This window comes from Pseudonaja textilis, chromosome 2 (genome assembly GCF_049901715.1).
Source record: "Pseudonaja textilis isolate UNSWEBS1 chromosome 2, rPseTex1.2, whole genome shotgun sequence".
Classification (NCBI taxonomy): domain Eukaryota; kingdom Metazoa; phylum Chordata; class Lepidosauria; order Squamata; family Elapidae; genus Pseudonaja; species Pseudonaja textilis.
This window is the reverse complement of record NC_141991.1, coordinates 101,430,961-101,454,687: the sequence shown is the minus strand read 5'-3', so window position 1 is coordinate 101,454,687 and position 23,727 is coordinate 101,430,961. Positions and strand designations below refer to the sequence as shown.

Below are 23,727 nucleotides of genomic sequence, written 5' to 3'. Positions count from 1 at the left end.
CTGCATTTTTATTCGTGCCTTGGTGGAGTGAAAGAGGTGAGACTGTAGGCTTGAAAGAAACCGCAAAGTGTGAGACACAGAGAGAACTACAGAGGAAAAGTCAATATGATTTTTTTCTCTAGCTTTCTCCAGTTCACTCCCCGTATTATCTTTTCTCTTTTGTTGGTGAGCTTGCAGGCTACCAGTTATTCCAGTACATAAAATGCTGTGTTTAAGTATTCATTTTGATCCCATAAACAAATCTGAAGCAGAGTGAAGTAATACCCTCTTAACATGCTTCTAATGAAACAAATGGGTATCTTCTGATTGTGGGTAGATTTAGGATGTAAAATGCAGCTAAATGGCATTAGAACAAGTGTGAAGAAGATAGTATTGGAAAGTCATGTTCTGGCCAAGCAGCTGGACTTGGTAGATTTCCATAATAAGGAAATTGTGTGATAAGACCAAGTGTTGGCCAGTCAGCCAACAGGAAGAAGGGGATGAACAGATAAGCCTGTTTTAATATACCCCCAGATGAGGGCTCTCCTCATCTCTGCATCAGTTGGTCAGACAGCAGAGAGATAGGAGCAGGAACAGCAACTTGTCCAATTCCAAACATTTGGACTTCAATTCTAAGACTGCATAGCTAGCATAGTTAGCAATAAGATATTGTGAGAATTGCAATTCCAAAATGGGATTGCACATTAGGTTTGTTACCAGTCCTTGGTTACAATGCTGAATTTGAGATGCAAAGACCAAGATCGATATTTTTATTTCATACGGAACTCAATACAGTTTCTGTCCTTCAGTCTGAGCTACAGCTCAAGGCTGTTTATAAAGGTAATACAGGGAAGATTTATAGTTTTAAATTTTTGAAAAATCTCAAGAGCAATCAAATTAACAGGGATGGACAACGTTCTGAAGGAACTTTCACTTTCACGAAGGTATATGGAAAGCATCCCCATGAAACTGTTTTTCAAAACAATGATACTCCCACTTTCTGAAAGTAAAGCAAGATCAGCATTGAGTTGTGTCTGGGGAGGTTCTGACTCATGAAGGCAGTAATGGGAACTGCTTCTGCACAAGTCTCTTCTGGCTACTAAAATTACAGGCTAAAGCTCCAGAAGGAACATAGAGCACCTCACTGAGGCAAATCATGTCCCATCTATTCTCTGGCAATGAAATTGTGTTGGTTTTCATTTGTTGAAGCAAAATCCTGTTATGTCACATAGGCCTTGAGTGTTTGTTTTTGCAAGTTGCCACAAAATCCAATCAAGGGTACTTTACCATAGACTCACTTTACAATAACCCATGAACAATATAATAATGCAAAAAAAAAATTGTTTTTAGCTATTAATTTAGGTTTGCCTGTTCCTAATTCACAAGCACTGGGTATATTTCTGTATTTAGCAAAACTGCAGGAAACCAATCAAGCAATCAAAGCAATGCACTATTTGCATTTAAAGCCTGAAGTTCAACTTAAAGGTTGGCATGTATTTTTGGTGAATAACAAAGAAATACAATTTTGTATTTACAATATGCAATCAGAAAACTCAATAACAATAACAACACTATTTAAGGCATGATCATAGTGCACATACCTTTCAACAGTCTACTTGAGTTTTGTCCTCCACAGCAGTAGACCCAAATGGTTCCTCTTTGCATGAACATCTGGTTTTATACCTGCTGCACTTTCTAATCCCCTCCTCTTCCTTTTCATTCCAGCCAATAGCACCAGGAATGGAACTGGATTCTTGTTGCAAATATCAGAAATAATGCAGCTGAAAACAGCTTTTCTTTTAAGTTTTTTCACTGCCACACAAATTTAGATCCTTCTGCCACTGTTAAAATGATATATCAGTTATCAAAACAGGTATTATTACAATGTTACAAGATGTAAAGATATTTTACCTGATTTAAAATTGTATTTTGCAATTTGCTGTTTTATTTGGATAAACAAGGGGATGTTGCTAAGAAATAGAAGCCTTTTGGAGTTGGAAAGATATGTCCTGAGATTTAAATGGTATAGACATTTGTGATCAAAGTTAAAATAGATTTTAAAAGCTATTATGTTAGACATGACATATTGAGAATATGGAATAGATACAGACCCAAGTTGTGCCCAGAACAAGAAGCATTTTATAGACAAAAAATATTAGGCTGTTTTAAATATTAATGTACAATTGGGACCAGAGTTTTTTTCTTTTGGGAGTCATGGACAAACAGTTGGAAAAGGTATGGAACATTTTTTTGTACATGATAAATGCAACAAAAGAAAGTATGCACAAGGTGGAAAGATTCAGTCTTAAGCAAAATGGATGAATGGTTGGTAAGAATGCAGGAACTTGGTGAGATGGCTAAATTGATTTATTTGATCAAAGAAAAGACAATAGCTATATTTGTCAATAGCTGGAAACCCTTTATAGACTCTTGCGTGGGGCAGAAAAAAATGAACTTATGATTTTGATGATTAGACAGGAGATGTCTCCTTTGATTAGAATCTGTCTCTTTCCCTAGCAAAAAGGTTGGAAGTTGCTTTCCCTTTTGAAATAGAAGACTTTATGTACATTTCTGTTTTAATAGAAGGAATATCAGTTAAGATCTTGTTTTAGTTGCTTAACTGTTGCTGAGCAGGTTTAGCAGAAATAATTTGGTCTTTAAAATATGAGTGTTATTTTTTTGAAAATTGCTGTCTGTTTTTGAAACAATTTCTATTAGCCTCCTTAAGGAACTTTTGCTGACATCCCAAATGAAAACCTCTCAAAAAAGCCTACAAGGATTTCAGAAGTTAAAACAGCTATCATACAATGCTGAAACAGGACACTCTATTTGCACTGCACTCTCAATATATTCAAAGTAATACACTGTATACCCCCTGCCCAGGGGTGGGATTTTACCAGTTCGCACATTTTCGCTAGAACTGGTTGTTAACATTTTAAGCAGTTCGGAGAACCGGTTGTTAGAAGAAATTACTGACCTAATCCTGTAAGGAAGGCAGGAAAGAAACATTCTGGTGTTGCTTACAGAAACTGCCTCTCCGTTAACTCTTATTACATTCTTGGCAGGACTACCTGTCTCAGGAACATCTCTGGAGTTTTTTTCCCCTCCTTTGCTGGTAGTTTGCTTGTGTGGAGTGACCATTCAAAGTTACAATGGCACTGAAAAAAGTGACTTATGACCATTTTTCACACTTATGACTGTTGCAGCATCCCCACATTCATGAGAGGCCAGGCGAGGAGATGCGTGCCTCGATGTGAGTGCTATTGAGTTGGCCACACCCAGCCAATAACATGACCACCAAGCCATGTCCACCCAGTCACATGACCACCAAGCCATGCCCACCACCTAAGCCATGCCCACTGAACTGGTTGTTAAAATTTTTGAATCCCACCCCTGCCCCTGCCCACAACCATTTAATCCCACTATTAATCCCTTTCTATCTGAAAAAAAGTTTTAGAAGTTTAAAGCCTTGCATTTTCCTCTTCCCATTCAAGCATGTAATTCCTATTGCTTTAGAACATCTTTTCTGCTTTCACGTGGTAGGAGATGGCGGCATCTGTTGAGCAATGGCTAGGCTTGTTTCACTGTAAGAGAATTAGAGTAGGGGCTAAATTTACATTCTGACTGCATGCTCTTGAGTTCATATATTGATAATGCATTGACTTTTTGTTCATTTCCTGGTTCCTCCTCCCCCAAACAATATGCAGCTGGAAATGTCCTGTATTCCTGGATTTGTTTCCTATTCCATAGTCTGTTTTGTTCAGACTATGAGGTACTATCAGGTACAAACAGACTACTATTTGTACCTGATAGTAGCATGTGGAAGTCTGAGTTTACATTGCTTGATGAAGGTGTGGGCAATAAATGAAGCATTGCTTTAGCAAAGATTTATTAACATATGTCAGAAGAATAATTTCCCTCCTGAATGATTGCCTTACTCAGTTCAAGATTCCCAGTAAGTCTAGGGCCCTCCATTGCTCCAACTTTTGCATTCTTGTGAATTTTAGTGATTTGTGAAGATAGATGCTTACAATGCTGGTATAGTTGAAAATGCACAAACATAAACCTGGTTTCTTTACAAGTGTTCAACAGAAAGAAAGTGAGGAGAGCAAACAGAAAAAAGTGTCCAGCACACTAAATCACCCATATGTCCCCTATGTATACAATTTTAACGAACCAAGAAAAGAAAAGAAATTACTGTTCTCTGTATTCAGTATTTTTTTCCAATAATTTTTGGACATGTACACATCTACTTTGCAAGTCTTGTTGTGACCTCCATATAATTAACCACATATTAGTAATGAGAATGAAACAGACTTTCACAAACTGGACATAAATGGACCTATCCTTTCCAAACATCCCAATGGGGTGGTGTGTTATGGAAATACAGTCACAGAGATATCCACTTTGGGGATACAAACTCTACCACTTTTGTATTCATGTTATATTGCCATTTTGTGTATCACGGTGGTTTGGAAGACAGATACCAATGAATAGGTTCCAATTGTTGGGTCACATTATCAGTCTGATGGCAAATAACATTATTTTTCTGCCAGAACCATAATGCTATTTCATTATTATTGTATTGTTATTATCTATTATGATTTTGCAGGAGGAGTTAATCTTCTGTTTACCACCAAAGATCTTGCAATGCAGTCAAAATCATGTATAAGGGAGAGTGATAGAAAAGTATATGTATTATTGGGAACCAATTTTTGTTTGTTTACATATGTATATGTTGATGTGTATAAGTGCACAGGGGCGACAGATTAATTTGCTTGTAAGTGCTTGTGTGTACCAGATATTTCATTGGATCCCAAATTGTTACTTAACCTCTGTTCTATTGCCCTCAGTAAATTCTTGAGATGACTGGTTATGTAATGTTTACAAATGAAGAAAGAAGGTATCTGCCCAAAGGGAGTATTTCCTTGTTCCCCAGTCTAGGCACTAATTAACAGTCCTATTATTAAAAAACTATTATTTTTTTTCCAGCGGTCCTCAAATCTTAAACTTCTGCATATGTTCATGGAGATATTTTTGGCTCATAATTGTGAATGGTCATTGTATGAATGATCATTAAACGAGGGCCACCTGTACAATAGTTTTTGTATTATCTAATCTACTTCTGGATTTACAGCTTACAATTTGTAAGACTTTGTAGATGTTTCTAGACATTCAACTTTTTGCCTTGTCTTAATTATTTAACACGTGTCCACTGAATGTTTAACGGCTCATATAAGAGGGTATTGATTCTTATTTTTGAAGTCCATAAACAGACATTATATCCATGTCTTGGTGTCCTTATCCTAATAGAAGATGAACCTTTGGTGAAGAACAGGAAAAGCTCCATCCTAGCCAAAGCCTCTCCTGGACAGACTCTCTTTTCTGAAATAGTAAACAACAAAATAAAATTTTTGTTTTATAAAAGGAAGTTAGACATATGAAGGCCAGAAAGAGACAAGAAACAGAAACAGAAGAACAGAGTTAGAAGGGCCTTGGAGATTTTACACTCCAACCCCCTGCTCAAACCAGACAAGTGACTATCCCATCTATTGTTAAAAGCTTCAATCCACAACTTCTGAAGGCAAGCTGTTTCACTGGTTAATTGTTTTCACTGTCAAGAAATTTCTCCTTAATTCTAGGTTACTTCTCTCCTTGATTAGTTTCCATCCATTGTTTTTTTTCTTGCCTTTTAGTGCTTTCAAAAAATAAGTTGATCTCCTCTTCTTTGTGGTAGCCCCTCAAAGATTGGAATGTTGCTATCATGTCATCCCTAGACAACTCAATTCCTGCAACTGTTCTTCATATGGTTTAGTCTCCAGGCCCCTAATCATCTTTGTCCTCTTCTGCACTATTTCCAATTTCTATATCTTTTTTATAATATGGAGACCTAAACTGGATACTATATTCTAAGGCTTTGTAAAATGCTACTAATACTTCACATGATTTTGATTCTATTTTCCTATTGATTTTTTTGGACTGCTGCCACACAGCTGCTAGTCCATATTTAACTGAATTAGGACTACAAGTTCCCTCTCACAGTAATTGCTGTTGAACCAGGTTTCACCCACTCTGTACCAGTACATTTGGTTTTTCTCATCTAAGGGTAAAACCTTACTTTATGTGTTATGTAAATACAGCTTGTGAAATACAGCAGCTCAAGATGGGAGAGTTGTGTGGTCCACCATGTAGATATAAGGTATCTTCTTATTCTGGTTGGTTAAACCCAGGGGTGGGATACGACAGGGTTAACTACCGGTTCGGAATTTACGAGCTTCCCTGCCTGCTGTGAGCTGCATGCCTGTTAATTATCATTAGCACACTGCCTGCCAAAAAGCAGCCTTTGAAACAACCCTCTTTTCTTGTTTTTTTAACTGCAGCTGTGCTTCCTTCGGCAGCTGAAGTTGAAAAATCAGGAAATAAAGATCAGGTAAGAGCCCGGGTGGGCAAAAACATCAGCAGACATAGAACCGGTTCTATGTCTATTGCTGTTCAGAGCTACCAGTTCTACAGAGGTGAACAGAACCGGTAGAAACCCACCCCTGGTTGAACCCCACCAAGCAAAGCTTTATTAACTCTTCATCTGCTCACTCTTCAATTCTGTTATTTTTGTTGTGACATATTCTGAAGTTGTGGAACAATGTCCGTCCTTCCTTCCTTCCTTCCTTCCTTCCTTCCTTCCTTCCTTCCTTCCTTCCTTCCTTCCGTTCTTCCTCCCTCTCTCCCTCCCTCCCAATTTGTTGTGAAGGCTACTTAGAAACTAAATCCAGCAATCCACTTTTTGGTGGGTGAAAACTTCAACTTGTATGTTACACTGAAGCTGAAAGTTCTTCATTGGTTGACAGTAGGCCCCAGAAAATAATTCAACATGTTTGTTTTAAACAAGAAATAGCTTCTGTAGTGTGGCTTGAAATGTCCACATGGGGATGCTAAAGGTTCACGTTTGCAAGAAATTCAGTGGAATAGGTGAATTATCAATTCTTCTCTGTGGCAGCTCCTACACTCTGGATCCAGGAGATCCAAGTGGCACCCTCCTTCCAATATTTAAGAAGATGGTAAAAATACAGATCCAGAGAGCTTGTAAATATTAGAAGTTATGAACAGAAGATCCCTGAATTAGTGCAATTTTGATAATTCATCATAATACTACATAAAAGGCTAGTATGTTAACAAATACAGATCTGCAAGCAACACTATAACTACAAGCCAGCATGGGTTTGCCAAAAACCATCAGGCCAAACAATATTTTATTTCATTCTTTGACAAGTAACTAAATTAGTGGATGAAATGCTGTGGACATAGAATACTTGGATTTCAGTAAGACATTTATCAAAGTAGACCACAACCTACTTCTTAGTAAGTTGGAAAAATGTGGGATAGACAGCACCACCAACAGATGGATTTATAATTGGCTAACAAACTGCACTCAACATGCAGTCATTTACATGGAGGGAAGTAAGCAGTGGAGATCCCAAAGTTCTGTCTTAGGCCCCATACTCTTCAATATCTTCATAAACTATTTAGATGACAGAATAAAAAGGGGAACATATCAAATTTGCAGACAACATCAAGCTGGCATAGCCAACATCCCAGAATATAGGTTCAAGGTCCAGAAGGATCTCGATAAGACTTGAAATCTGGGCTCTATCTAACAAATGAAATTCAATGGTGAGAAAAGTAAGGTTTTACACTTAGATAAGAAAAAACAAAAACAAATGTACAGTATGGAAAGATGGAACTGACTCAATAGCACTTAACTGCAAGAGGGATCACTTAGATATGAGCCAGCAGTGGGATACAACTGCCAATAAGACCAATGCAATGCTAGACTGGATTGATAGCGGGATAGAATCAAGATCATGTGAAATGTTAGTAGTGTTTTATAATGCTTTGATAAGATCACACTTGGAATACTGCATCCAGTTTTGGGTCACCACAGTATAAAAAAAGATGTACACTTTGTAAAAGAGTGCAGAGAAGAAGACCAAAGACGACTAGGGGGCTGGAAACTAAAACATATGAGGAATAGTTTTCAGAATTGGGTATGTCTAGTCTAGTAAAAAGAAGGGGTGACATGATAGCAGTCTTCCAATATTTGAGGGTCTGCCACAAAGAAGAATGGGCAAACCTATTCTCCAAAGCACCAGAAGGCAGGATTAGAAGAAATGGTTGGAAACTAAACAAGAAAAGAAGCAACCTAGAACTAAGGAGAAATTTCCTAACAGTGAGAACAATTAACTAAGAGGACTGGTTAGAAGTGGGTGCTCCATCACTGGAGGTTTTTAAGAAGATATTGGACAGCCATGTATCCAGAATAGTATAGGTCTCCTGCTTGATCTGTGGATTGGATTAGAAGACCTCCAATGTCTCTTCCAACTCTGTTATTCTGAAACATGGAAGGAAGGAGAAGAGAACTAACGAAATGGATAGATTTAATTACAGTGGTGATGGATGCATTGTTTGAGAGCCTTAAAAGAACTGGCTGGAAATAGATGATAATGGAGAAAATCTACCTCTGTGGTCAATAAGAGTAAAGAAGGACTTGATGTCACATAATCATGTCTGAAGTCAATTTCAATCATAATCAATTTTATTTTAATTTTTGTTTTATATTTTATACTTTACAGTCCATCACCAGGACTCTGACAGGAATCTGATGTTATAAAATTCAAGAACATAAGTGATTCTTAGGGATAACTATAAATCACATTGTAACTTACTTCATAAATAAGTCTATAAATGCAGTCACATTATATTTATACCTAATTTACCTTGGAATAACTCCTTTTGCATTCACCGTATTATTTTCTTGAACAGCAAATGCAGGATTGTAATGAAATGTCTGTAGAAAAACAATAAAGTTCTGAGAGTGCCAAGAACCCCCTTATTTCTACCCTACAGCTACAAATATTCTTCTTTATCAATTGTACTATTAAGCATCATATTTTACAATGCTGCAAGTCAACTATAAACACCGCCAGATCAGATACTTTGGGTGATAAAAATGGGGACAGTCCCTTGGTCTTTAATTAAATTTTGATGATTGAATATCAACATGCAGTGCATTCTCCTCCTCTCCCTCCTCCCAAAAAGTATTTCAGTGCTGGCTGGATGCCAGAAATAGCATTTGCACTTTTGCCAACACATTGCAAAATTTACCTTTTCCCGTGTTTTCAGACATGACACTTTCGTGTTCACCTAAGAGGATACGGAGCAGAGTAGCATCCATAAGCAACAACTGTGAGTCGCACATTTGCAGCAAAAGAAGTATGTCCTTTGCTTTGATCCAGAAACAGGAATCTAAGAACCATCTCCAAAGACCCACCGTGGATTGCGCCGGTTTCTGTGGATCCATTGCCCGATCTAGAGCAGAAGAGGCTCTGAAGACGGAGCCGACGTAGAAACAGGAATAGGTAAAATCCGTCGCTTTGGAATCGGATGGTGATCCTCACCAAGAACATCCACTGAGTTGCGTGACTAGCCTGCACAAACCATTAACTAAGACAATCAGTAAAAGGCCTCCTAATCTCCCCTTTCCTAACTCTAAAATTCCGCCTAGCAGCGGCAAGCCAAAACAGTTAATAAGAGACCGGCAAGTTTCTCTTGGTGGAAGGCTTTTTTTCGAAAACTCCTCGGAGAACTCAGCTGCTACCGTAATTCTCCTAAAATGTGCTTGAGGGGAAACTTTTGCAGTAAGCATAGCATTTTAGACAAAGCACATCAAGGAATTAATGGAAAACAGGAAAGATAATTGAACAGCGGCCAGCTTCAGAATTTAACAATGAGTATAAATATTAGAGAGTTGAGGAAGATTAAAAAGATGACTGTAACTAGATAAGTGAGGTCAATATTATCTTGGAAGAAATCTAAAATCCTAGATGCAGAAGTCTTGGGAAGTCAATAATACCTATTGGTTCCTTTGCTGTAAACATAGAGAAGTTATTTCTTGAACAGAAGTAGAAATACATTTAACCATCATTTTTTCCTCTCTCTGTCACATTCATTTCATGCCTTTTCTAAACAAACCAGAATCAAACAACATAGAATATTATCAGACTTAGGACTAGATTGTGCCAATGATTCAAGATGCAGCCATTAAAATATATGAATTTCAGAAAAGTCTTCTTTACTTCTATTGAAAAGAAAAAGTATCTTTTGTTTTTTTAAAAAAACTTTCCCTTTTGGAGAAACTGGCTAGCAGCAAATATTGGCTGAATGAGAGAGACCTTCAAATAGACATGGTTTTCATCAGAGACTGAGAAACAGGTAATATTGCTTCCTAACTATTTATAGCACTGAGCCTGTTTTAGTGTCTTTTTATCCTCCAAGTTCTTAGTCCCACACTTTTCTTGCTTTCTGCTTTGTTTTCCACAATCAGCCTCTCAATATTTACTCAGTTTCTTTTCTGCTTTCCTTTCTTCCCCTTAAATATGCCAGCAATTAATTGCTGGTATGGACCTGTTTGGGTTAACCTGTAGTTCCTGCGATAAGTTGGCCCCACCCCTGCGCTATATTTCCTTTGTTTGGAGCCCAGCTGATAGGTGCAGCAGATCTATTTTACTTACTAGGGCTGCAGTAGAAGGTAAGTTTAGAGCGATTTTATAATGCACCATGCACACGCACATGCACATACGCAGCACGCATGCCAGCACAAAGTGTGTGCTCACTGAATCGGTTGTTACACCAGTTGAATCCCACTACTGGTCAAGATCCTTCTGTATCCAGCTTATCTTCTGGAATGTTGGTTACTCCTGCTAGCTTGGTGTCGTCTGCAAATTAGATGTGTTCCCCATCTATCCCTTCATCCAAATAATTGATGAAGATGTACTAGGCCTAAAACAGAGCCTTGGGGTACCCCACTGCATACTTCCCTCTATCTTCTGTCCTTGGAGAAAGTTATAAGAGGATTCTATCATACTTTGCTCAAGTCTGAAAAAGGAGATTGTCTTTACCCAACACTCATGGTCTTTTTCTCCATAGGTCTTCCCTCTTCTCTTAAGTAAGCTGATTTAGAAATTTTTAGCATTTAGAAGCTAAAATTTATTGGAATAAGATTAAAAAGTGGATAGAGGAAATAACAAAACAAAAAATTGAATTTAGACTGGAATTGTTTCTATTGGAAATTATAGGGGGTTAGGGTTAATACTAAGACTGACAAATACATCATTCTATACATAACAACAGCGGCAAGAATAGTGTATGGACAGTACTGGAAACAGGATAATATATCACTGAGGGGACTGTGATAAGAAAGATTTTGGACTGTGCAGAGATGGACAGGCTGACTTTAGGGTTAAAAGATAAAGGTGAATCAGAGTATTATTTAGTCTGGGATGCCTGGTACACTTAGTTAAACAATAGATACAAAAGTAACATAGTAACTAATTTATGAATATGAATATTGATGCTGTAATGTTGTTGAAAGTATTGATATGTTATTAATTGTTGGAAAATGTTTAATAAAATTTATTAAAAAAAGAAAAACAGAAATTTGATGGCAAAAAAAGACCTAGTCTGCCTTTTGAATTTTTCTTTTTTTTCTTTTTAACTTATTTATTTATTATTTTAAATTATTATTTTTTCATCATTTTTATTTTATTTTTAATTTTGGTGAGATGATGGACATGTGTTTATCACAAACATGATTAAACTTAGTTACTGATGCTTAACCTCCTCCCTCCATTGCTCTTTCTGTGAAGTAATACTTTCTAACTTTACTTTTGGACTTCCCTCCTCATTTACTCATTTGTTCTTGTTAAAATCAATATTCCTTGGTTCCGGAAATTGAAATCTCAACTCATCAGCATCTTTACATTCTAATTCTGTGTGAGCTGAAAAAATCCTCAAACCTGAGAGAGACGGTTGGAAACGCCACCCTAAAACAAATTTCTAGTTTTTCCCTATGGTATTTATTTCTTCATTCTGGGTTGATTTTCTATGGACTATTTCTTTTGTCAAAGTAAACTTGGTTAATTATGAACATTCATGTGTCTGACCCTATACAAAGATTTATTGAAAGTTTTAAACTCTCTATAAGAATTTGTACTAAAGGTAAAGGTCAGTGGTGGGATTCAAAAAATTTTACTACCAGTTCTGTGGGATGGCTTGGTGGGCATGGTAGGAAAAGCATACTGCAAAATCCCCATTCCCTCCCCACTCCAGGGGAAGATTACTGCACAATCCCATTCCCTCCCCATCCCACTAACCTGCTTTCCAGCTCTGTACTACTGTGCAGGGCAACAAAAGAAGACCCAGATGATCAGCTGGGATTTGGGAGGCAAAGAATAGATGGGGTGAGGCCAGTCAGAGGTGGTATTTGCCAGTTCTCTGAACTACTCAAAATTTCCACTACCAGTTCTCTAGAACTGGTCAGAACCTGCTGAATACCACCTCTGGTAAAGGTTCGCCTCGCACATATGTGCTAGTCATACTTGGCTCTAGGGGGCGGTGTTCATCTCCGTTACAAAGCCGAAGAGCCAGCATTGTCTGAAGACGGCTCCCTGGACATGTGGCCAGCATGACTAAACACTGAAGGTGCATGGGACACTGTTACCTTCTCACCAAAGTGGTCCGTATTTTTCTACTTGCATTTTTACATGCTTTCAAACTGCTAGGTTGGCAGAAGCTGGGACATGTAACAGGAGCTCACTCCGGTATGTGGTGCTAGGGATTTGAACCGCCGAACTACTGAACATTCTGATAGACAAGCTCAGTATCTTAGTCACTGAGCCACCTCGTCTCTAGAATTTGTACAAATAATGGCCAAAAGAAATTGGCAGTAGATAAGGAATTCAAGATGGGCTGAATTTAGATCTCTTGTAGGCGGGGACTCATGACAGATATGACCCCTTCCTTGTGCTCTGCCTGGTCATCTCCTACAAAAACTCAACACATATCAATTAAACTTTTTTTTTTTTTAAGGGAGGCAGTCCTTTGTAAACAAAAGGATCTGGGGTGGTAACCAGTGTATCTCACATTAGACTTAATGGCTGTAACTGCAAGGCTGGGGAAGAACCACTGCCTCCTATCATGGGCAATGGGACCTTCTGCTAAATACACACTATAGCAGCACCTAGCAACCCACATTGCTACAGTTCAATCAAAGTGGTCAGCTTGGTGAGGCGTTCTTGTGAAACTGGAGTTTTATGCAACTTTATGAAACTTTATGCAACTAAGGACTCAGCCAGATAGCCTACCAGATGACTCACCCAAGCTCTGTCTGATACCCAACTTGCATGGGCTGATTGAACAAGTCCTGGATCCCCGTGAGGTGAATGATACCAGCAAGCCAGAAAATATTTAGTGAATGATAATGATATTCTCCAAAGCTAGATATATCATACCTGTCACAAAAGAAAAGCTAGTGGTCCCTCATAAGTGTTATATCTAGCGATTTGGAATATGTCCATATTTGCCATGATGGACATAAACCCCTGGATTTCTTTAGACTAAAGGCTACCAGATGCAAAATTGAATTCTTCATGAATCAATAGCATCAGGATCTCTATTGTCAACCTAGTAACAGATCCAGCAACTCAGGCAGGCACAATTTTGGGCAAAGGAAATATACTAGCAGCAATCAAAATGGTTCTGTAGAACCCAAATTCAACCAAAGGGCCTCACATCCAGTTTTTACTGCCTGGAAACCCTCAATAATTTGCAGATTACAACTGCCAATAGGAGGTTCTTTTTCCTGTTCATCAACTTTATTACTAGTGCCCATTACAGGATCCTATAATCTGGCCTTAAGGGAAGATCCTGAAACTAGACAATTGGATCACTCTCAACCAGTGAGATTGACATCATCAAGTGAGGATCAATTCCCAAGATCCGACCCTATCTTCCCTTACCCATTACATCCCAGTGTTCCTTCTCAGCCTCTCTCCCCAGATCTCCCTCATCTCTTGCATCCTTAAGGTTAAGCCCTAAGGCTTAATACAAAATAAAACCAAATCGTTGTGGAATAAAATGAAAAATGAGTGTTAAGCCAGATGCTATTTGCTAAAACTGGAAAAGATGAGCTAATAGGTCACCACCAGTTCAGCATCCTGTTTCAAATGTTACATTATTCCACATCATTTTCTCATAATACTTCTAAATGAGAATCTAGAATGAATTTGAATCTTTAGTATGAATTATACATTGGTTATTTGCAGAATACAGTTTAGAGAAGCTTGTATGAAATATTTCAAAAATATTCTTAATTTGCCCATAAAATGTTATCAGAGCACATAAGAGTAATCATTTTGCCATAAAAAATAAAGTGTCCTTCACAATCATAGCATCTGTATTCCACATTAGTTTTAAGATTGCCTTTAAAAGTAAAAGCTATCCCATGTGCTTTATTTGAATATTTATTAATATACTGTAGGTCAGCCAATCCAATTTCTAGATCTTAAAAAGAGCAAATTGTAGGATACATTTGTGCCAGGAAAGAAGGGAAGGGAGAAAATGGAAATGGAGGGGAGGGGAAAACAAAAATAACAGAAGAGAAAAGAGGAAGGGAGGAAGGGAGGGAGGGAGGGAGGGAGGAAGGAAGGAAGGAAGGAAGGAAGGAAGGAAGGAAGGAAGGAAGGAAGGAAGTTGACACTCATCATGATCTTGGCTTCTTTCTTTGTCTTAATTATTGAACACAAGGGTCCATTGAACATTTAACAGCTCGTATAAGGAGGTATTGATTCTTATTTTGGAAGACCATAAACAAAAACTTTACATCTGTGTCTTTGGTGTCCCTATCCAGATAGAAGGTGAACTTCTGGAGCAAGGTGCTGAAGAACAGGAAGAGCTCCATCCTAGCCAAAGCTTCTCCTGGACAGGCCTTCTTCCCTGCAATAGCAAACAAGAACATAAAGCTTATTTAGGAAGTACACCATCTGGAATTGTGCCTGATAAAGGAATAACATGGATCAGGCCAACATGTGAAATTGTAATACTCTATGTCCAAGAGGACTGTACCTGCTGAGAATAGCATGAAAGCATCTCTTTTCCTGAACCGGACCTTTCATTCAAAAAATGATCAGGGTTGAACTTCCCAATGGAGAGGATCAAAACATACTGAGGAGAGGAGTGGTGCAACAGCCATGTACTTGAAGAGGGAGGTGAGGAAACAGATGACATTAGTTGGTTTTGCTTCATGCCACACATAAAATAAGCCAGCAGAGAGCAATCTGCAAACATTCTGAAATGGAGTGAAGGGAAAGAGATTTGATTTAAGTAATTTATTTATGAAATTTATATACCTCTCACTATCCAAAGTGACTCTAGGCAACTTACAATTCCATAAATAAGGAATATCAATACATATTTACTAAACTTTACTAAACTTTGAATATGATCTCTGGCTACTAACAGTCATCTTTTTTTTTTTCTTCTGCACAGTATCTTGATTAGTAGATTAGTATTGTTGGTACACCTTGGGAATGTTGTAACCATGGAATTTTATGTCACAGGTTGTTGCCCGTGGAAAGCTCTCAAGGCTCCCAATCCAATAATGTTGAGCCTCATGGACCACAGCATTTGTGAAAGGCATCTTCAACTGATCTTCCATGCTTGGAGTTCTATTTTTACCTACTATCTCATTAATATCCTGTTGCACCTTAGCTGTGAGACAACATATTGAGATGAGATTGACAGCCTTTTACTTTCTCATGATGAGCATCTGCTATCTACTATTACTTGAGTAGAAACATTTTTTCAAAGCAAATTCAGGGAAGACTCTTCTAGTCAAGACAATGGCTCTCCCTCCAAAGTCATTTCTTAGTGGAGAACATTTCAATTTTTCTAGTGCAAGAAGAAGAGATATGTATTGTTTATCTCTGTCTTGTATCTTTCTTATTAAGCTGAAAACTAGCAAAGCGAAAGTGTTTCCATAGGAGACTTTAGAAGATTTATAGTCCCCACCCAAAGTTGGAATAAATAGTAATCAAGAGAAAAAAAAACAACTAATGTACTTAATTTCCTAAACTGTTATTGTATTGTGTGGGTAAATGAATTCATGGTCTATGATGTTGGACATGTATATGTCCAGAAGGGTCTCCTAAGGTGAACTGGTCATGATGGATACTCCAGATTAACACCGATCACATCTGTCCACCCACAGTAGCCTAATGTGTCTGGTTATGGTCTATTCCTTCCACATGCCAATATAACCTCAAAAATGGCACTCATTCCCCAGAGGATGCTAAGAATCACCAGGTTAAATCAGGCTGCCTTTGGACTTTGGACATAGGAATGGTCAACATTCGAACAATGAAAACAGATGTTCGACTACAATAACTATTGATTGAACTCAACACTATGCATGTGAAACATGACAAAAAGGAAAACATTCTACACTAGAGGATGAATAAGATGGATAAGATGGTTAAGGTGGTGGAGTTGGTTTTCTCATCAACCAAAAGCTGAAATACTCTTTAGTAAAATTTGAAAGTATACCAAACAGAATAGCCCAATGCATCATTTAATTGAACAAATAATACTAGCTTCAAATCATCCAAGGTTACGCACCAACAATAAGCTATAGAAATGATGTGGTCTAAGAGTTTTATGTGGCCTAACTTCAAGACAAAGAAAAATGCCAGTACAAAATGCTAATGGGTGGCTTTAATGCAAGAATAGGAAGAACAATAACTGGAGAAAAAGTGACTGGCCCATATGGAAATGGTGATTGAGCTAATAGAGGTGACAGACTAGTAGATTTTGCTGAAGGATAGGAACTTTATATCATGAACTCATTTTACAAGAAAAAGGCTAGCAGAAAATGGACATGGTGAAGTCCATCTGGGTATACAAGTAAAATTGACTTTACCATGCCAAGTGTTAAAACCTTATTCTGCAATTGTACTGTCATTGATCATATTAACATTGGAAGTGACCATAGAAGGTGCAAGCTAAAGTGAAGATAGACAGTTGAAAAGAGCATATGAAAATGATAAAGATTTCACAAAAAAGAATATAAGCCGTTAGAGGAAAACAGCAATTTTGAGATTATTCTATCAAATCACTTTGCTCTATTGCAAGATTTGGAAGAGATGAATATTATGGACCGAAATGAACAAATAGTCCAAATTCCTTGAACTATATACATATAGCACATCTGGAAAAACACTTTGCACAGCCAGAAATCTATTGAGTTAATGAAAAAACAATGGGCAATGAAGAATACCAGAAGTTTCACTAATAAACTGAAGTACATTGAACTTTGCAAGACCAAAAGAAAGCATATCCATGAAGAAATGCACCAGTTTAACATGAAGCTTGTAAAAAAGAAAATTGAAGAAACCAAAGGGATTAATAGAGCAAATGCAAGCTTATAAATTCAAGAAAGAAGGTTTTGCATTAAAACATGAAGATAGCTCTGTGTGAAGAACAAGACAAGAAATGTTAGAAATAATTCCAACAAAATTATTAGATTATTAATTAATTAGATTAAAAATTAATACAAATTAAATTCTATTCAGAGCTATATAAAGATCAAGATAACTCAAAAGAAACAACATCCACGAAAGGAAATGCCTTATATCTTAGTGGAGAAAGTATCAAATGCCATAAAATCAGTGAAAAATGGCAAAACTTCAGGAAATGACTGTTACGGTTGAAATGCTGAAAACTGGTGGCCACAGTTTACAGAAGATACTAAGAAAACTATACTTGAGGTGCCTCAGAAGAGAAAAAAATACCCAATACATGTTAAAATGCTGAATTCTTATACACAAGAAAGTGGCTGGAGATCAGTGGTGGTATTCAGCTGGTTTGCACCAGATTGGGTGAACCAGTAGCAAGAATTTGGTGTGGGTCACCAAATTGGTGGTAAATTCTGGCTGGTGACAGCCCCAACCTGGTCACCCTTCCACCCAATGCTCACTCACCCCACCTGCCTGACATTCGCCTATGGTATTTCTTTCTTTTTTTCCCCTCCTGACAATCAGCTGTACATTCGATCAGCTGTGCCAGGATTCCCCTTGCTGAGGCCCAGGAAGGCAAAAAATGGCTCAGCCTCCCTCCAATTTTTGCCTTCCTGAGCCTCAGAGGAGCCTTATGGGAGTAAAAATGCCCCCCCAAGAGGCTCTTCTGAAGCCAGGAAGCTCCCAAAATGGAGTGTGGAGGGGTGCTGCATGCCCCTCCCATACTCTGTTTTTTTTTTCTTCCTGAGCTTCAGACGAGCCTTGGGGAGCAAAAATGCCTCACAGAGGCTCTTCTGAGGCTAGGAAGCTCCCAAAATGGAGCTTGGAAGGGTGCTGCCTGCCCCTCCCATGCTCTGTTTTTTTCGTTCCTGAGCCTCAGAGGAGCCTTAGAAGAGCAAAATGTCCCCCTCCTCTGAGGCCCAGAGAGCCCAAAAACCGGGTGGGGTGGCTGCAAAAAAGCAAAAAAATAAAAATAAAATAAAGCCATGCCCACCCAGTCGCATGACCACACCGACCAAGCCATGTCCAGAGAAACGGTAGTAAAAATGTTTGAATTGCACCACTGCCAGAGATTATTTCAAGACTGTTATCCAATAAGCCTTCTTTCAGTCATCTACAAAGTTTTCCCCAAGATAATAGGAAAAAGAATAGTGAGAACATTAAATAGACTAGCCAAAGGAGAAGGCAGGGTTCAGAAGTGGCTACAGTAGAATGGATCACATGCAGGTTGTTCAGCAAATCATTGAAAGCAACAATGAGTACACCATATTTTTATGTATGGCTTTCATTGACTACAAAAAGGCATTTGGCTCAGTACTTTAGCAAGCAATAAAGCAACTGCAGTGTTTACTTTATTGCAGCTGCAAGTGCAATGAGTTTACTTTAATTAACGGCATATTTAGTTTATTTTTTCCAGGATTAACACTGGACGCTCTAAGAATACTGACATCTTTATGTATTTCTGGGTATTTCTCTACCTTGAATATGTGGCAATTTAGCTATTGCTAGGAGGCTGCAGAGCAAAGTATGGCTTGTGGTTATTGTCCCAGCAGTAAAGAGACCAAACACATTAATCACAAGATTTTCGAAAGAGTAGATAACCTCAGATAAGTTCTGCTCCTGAAAAGAAAATAGAAAGGGAATGATGAAAATTCTACCTGGAATTGATTTAAATGAAACTCTTCATAGTGTCTCTTTCAATTAAAGGAAACCTAATTCAACCAGACTGAAATTTTTCAATTCTAAGATATACGTGGAGGAAACAGCTTGCCTGTTTGCTCTACCTATCAAATATTTACCACAAGAAATAGCCTGAATTAAAGACTGGACACTGAATTTTACTAAGGTTGTTGTTTAGAACTGGACTACAGCAAGTCTTTAGCTGTATGATTGGAGAAGATTAGATCTGAGCATAGAAGCTTGAATGTTATATCTGAGAGACAGTTACAAATGGCATAGAGCCTGCCAATTACATTTGTAACCTAGGGATTCATTTGATTAAATGAATGTGATCACTCCCTGCTTTCCCCCATGCATTTGTGAATCAAATGTGCAGGTCTTTAAATGCATATGAGGTATCTCAGGCTGGGGAACAGCATGTGGGGCCTAGTGCTGAAGCAGACCGTCCAAGACATCCCCCAATCTACTGAGATACCTCATGCTTCCACAATTGCTTCCCCCACCCCATCCTGCCTCGCTGGGTCTCCACAGACTGTGTCTGCTTTGGTAGCATCTCAGATTTCACTTACTCCTCCCTATTCCATTAACCATGGATTACTTACTTTTTTTTGCTATAAAGGTATAATTTTTACTGATATCTATTATGTTAATATAACTAAACAAGACATTATGCAATTGAAGCATTGTGAAATGCAATCTGATCAGAAACTAGAAATTTGACAAGCCTAATGTATAATGCTTGATAGTAGTATTATATAAAGACTTTTCCATGAAATGTCCACTCAGAATTTTTAAATCTGGCAATCATGTCAAAAATGGCTAAAATGATATGAATACCTTTGAAACATTTAATTCTGTGACATGGATTTCAAGAACCATAAGAAGACAAAACTATATTAGTTGCTCAGTGAAGTCTCATTGTAACATTAGCAAAAGGTTTCTCACAGACTCTCAAGAAAATATAAAAATTTGCTGGATCTGTGATTATTCCCATCCCCTATTAACTATCTGTTAATATAGGTAACTTCTAAAATTTTAACAATATATTTTGGAAACAGTAATAGCTGCATTTTAAAGTCAGCTTTTTATGGTGGTAATAAGACCACTTTAGAGACCATTCATTATATAGCTGTAAGGATTTTGCTCCCTTAAGAATTCTGTTGCCTTTTTTTTCTGCTTCCTTTATGTTGTCTAAATAAACAAATTATTAAGAAAAATCAGTAGAGCTTTAGAGGATGATGCAAGAAGAACTACTCTAAAGAAACAGATTGGTTCTCATTGAATATTCACTTTGCTTTTATCAAAACAAAAATATACAATTTGCTACATAAATCAAAGGATGGACATAATGACGCAAACCAGGGACAGTTTTAACATACAGTTCTTTTATATTTTTAAACATAATTTTAATAGGTTACATTCATGCTAACTTAATTACCTTTACTTCCCACTGAAAATAATGGAAATATTAATCATGCCATTTACTTTATTCATTACTTTTTGAAGATTTTACTTTTTTGAAGATCTCTAGAGGTCCAGAAGAGGCTGACCCACTGGCAGAGAAGCTGTGATGACCCATAGTCTCTCAAAATAATGCAAAACCCTAAGCATACATTAAAGTCCGGTAATGCCTTCAACTTAACTTCACTGTTTTATTAGGCACAGTTTAAAGTCACAAAAGTAAATAATGAAGCAAAAGAAAACCAAAACAAACTGCATTGATGAGAGTTCCGAAGCAAGCCAAGATAATTAATCATACATTCCTGGAAGATAACAGGGAGAGTCCATGGGAAGAACACCAACAAAGATAAACCTCTTTCACAGGAAACATTAAACTTTGACTCCAGCAATTCTGACTACGCAGTTACAAACTTATATACATAGCTCCCAGCTGTAAGCCACGAGGAGAATCATGGTAATCTCCTCCTGAGTAGACCTCATTTTTTTCCCTGATCCTCTCCTCTTTGCGTGCCCTAGGGTGGATAGGGGATGGGCCTGGATCCTCTTCTGATTGCTCAGCTGGCCTCTGCCCTTCCCCAGCTTCCTCCACCAATTCTGGAGCCACACTCCCACTCCCTGTTGGCTATTCCTTCTCTTCCTCAGATTCAGTCTCCACCAGGGGCATGACAGAAGCCAACGTGTTTTATTGAGATTATGGTGAAGCTGTAAGTATGTGAAATCTAAGGAAAACATTTTCATCAGCTACTGAGTAAAAGACTTCAACTGGCGCCATGTGGCAAGCAGGCCTAGGACTGGACTGGGCCACATCAGCCTCCTGTTTCAGGGACTGAGGCAGCAGAAGCAGCAGCCAAATGGGAGGTTGCTTCCTTTGTCTCATTGGACTGAACTGCAAGGCCCTTGTTTGTTGGTTGCCACGCCCCAATCCCTGAAGCTGTTCATTCAAACTAGCCAATATGCAACAGACTGGTCTCAGCCGGTCTCCTGGAAGCCTGCATATTTGCAGGAAAAACAAATCAACTCACACACTTCAGACTGAGTAAAGCTGAATAAAGGTTTATTCACAAACAACTAACTCTCCATCTGACAAGAACGGCAGGAAGTCAGTTAAGGTTAGTGCTGTGAGCATCTGCCCCCCAGTGCTGTTTATAGCTGCAGCCATGCCCCACCTAAACGCATCTACCTCCTGAGTTCTGCTCCACTCTAATCACTAATCACTCCCTCAGTAATCATTCCCTGCTTCTGGCATTTGATCATGGATTAGCATTCCCTGCCTCTCCTATTGTCGCCTGTCCTAACATCCCTGTCTATCCCTGGCCCAGATATTACCCATTTGCACCCCCTCCCTGTGAGCAAGTGTCTTTATGATAGTCCCGTCAGGCTGCTCTTTGTCTGTCACTGAATGTAGGGTATGTCCCAGCCCCTTGATGATGTCATCAGCATCTGGATTTCCTTCAGAAGTCTCCAACGCTGTTGTTGCCATGCTGTTCATCAATTGTTCAGCGGTTCATCAGCTGTTGAGTGGTGTATCGGTTCAGCGGCAGAATGGAGAGTCTAAACACAGACCAAGGTTCTCCCAGAAGCACTTCATTTGAGTTGATGGGCTCCAAGGTATGTCACCATGTCTGGAGCCTGACACTGGGCTAAAACTAAGCCTGCAGGCCCTCGTGACACAGAAGCCGAAGACTTTTATTCAGATGGGGAAAGCTGTTTTCCTTACATCTTATGTTCTTACAGCTTCACCGTCTTCTGAATAAAAGACTTTGGTCTCTCTGCCATGTGGCTTAGCCTCTTCTGCAATCCTAAATTGTATTAATAGAGGGATACAATCAAGATCAAGGGAAGTACTAATACCACTCTATAAAGCCTTAGTAAGACCACACCTAGAGTACTGCATCTAGTTTTGTTCACCACATAAAAAAGATGTTGAGACTCTGAAAAAGGTACAGAGAAGAGCAACGAGGATGATTAGGGGGCTGGAGGCTAAAACATACAATGAACAGTTGCAGGAACTGGGCTTGGCTAGTCTAGTAAAGAGAAGGACCAGGGGAGACGTAATAGCGATCTTCCAATATTTGAGGGGCTGACACAGGGAGGAAGGGGTCAAGCTATTTTCTAAAGTGCCTGTATGCCAGACAAGGAATAATGGATGGAAACTGAACAAGGAGAGATTTAACCTGGAAATAAGGAGAAACTTTCTGACATTGAGAACAATCAACCAATGGAACAGCTTGCCCACAGAAGTTGTGGGAGCACCATCACTTGAGACTTTCAATAAGAGATTGGACTGCCATTTGTCAGAAATGGTGTAGGGTCTCCTGCTTGGGCGGGGAGTTGGACTAGATGACCTACAAGGTCCCTTCCAATTCTGATTATCTGTTATCTGAAAACCTTACACCTGTGTATTTGGTGTCCCCGTCCAGATAGAAGGTGAACTTCTGGAGCAAAGTGCTGAAGAACAGGAAGAACTCCATCCTAGCCAGGGCCACTCCTTGGCAGGCCTCTTCCCTGCAATAGCAAACAAGAAAATAGCTTATTTAGGAAGTATACCTGCTGGTATTGTGCCTGATAAAAAAATAACATGGATCAGGCCAGCTCATGGTAACACATCTGTTTCAGAAGATGGTACCTGCTGAGAATGGCATGAAAGCATTTCTTTTCCTGAACTGGCCCTTTTCATTCAAAAAATGATCTGGGTTGAACTTCTCTGCACCAAGGAGAGGACTGGCACAACAAACATTTACTAGAAGAGGGTAGTGAGAAATCAGATGACATTAGCTGGTGTTGATTCATGCAGATTAGAAAGATCCTCACTTGCCTCAAATAAAATAGGCCAGCAGGGGACAATCTGCAAACATTTGAAATGGAGTGAAGGGAGAGAGATTTGTTTTAACTAATGTATTCATTACAGATTACAGAGTAACAGAGTTAAATTTATATACTTCCCATCTCTCTCTCCAAAGTGACTCTATGCAATTTACAATGTCATAAATAATGCATATTAATATGTATTTATTCGAACTGCCTTGTAAGATCTCTGACCACCTAAATCATCCTAATCATCCATTTTCCTAATGCAGTCTATCTTGACTAGTAGTTATTATCAGCTAACTTTGAAAATATTGTAACCATAGAATTTTACATCACAAATTGTTGCCTGTGGAAAGCTCTCAAGGCTCCCAATCCGATAACATTGAGCCCTGTGGAC

General features: G+C 38.5%; 1 protein-coding gene across 1 annotated transcript in view; it reads right to left on the bottom strand.

Moving 5' to 3' along the window:
• Positions 1 to 14,358: 14,358 nt before the first annotated feature.
• The window catches only part of LOC113437259 (cytochrome P450 2C5-like), a 59,373-nt gene continuing 50,004 nt past the window's right edge, over positions 14,359 to 23,727 (bottom strand). Inside the window, 4 exon segments of the mRNA XM_087924742.1 lie at positions 14,359 to 14,805; positions 14,935 to 15,064; positions 15,392 to 15,579; positions 18,860 to 19,001. Coding sequence (XP_087780868.1) covers positions 14,603 to 14,805; positions 14,935 to 15,064; positions 15,392 to 15,579; positions 18,860 to 19,001 — 663 coding nt within the window. The 3' untranslated portion in view covers positions 14,359 to 14,602.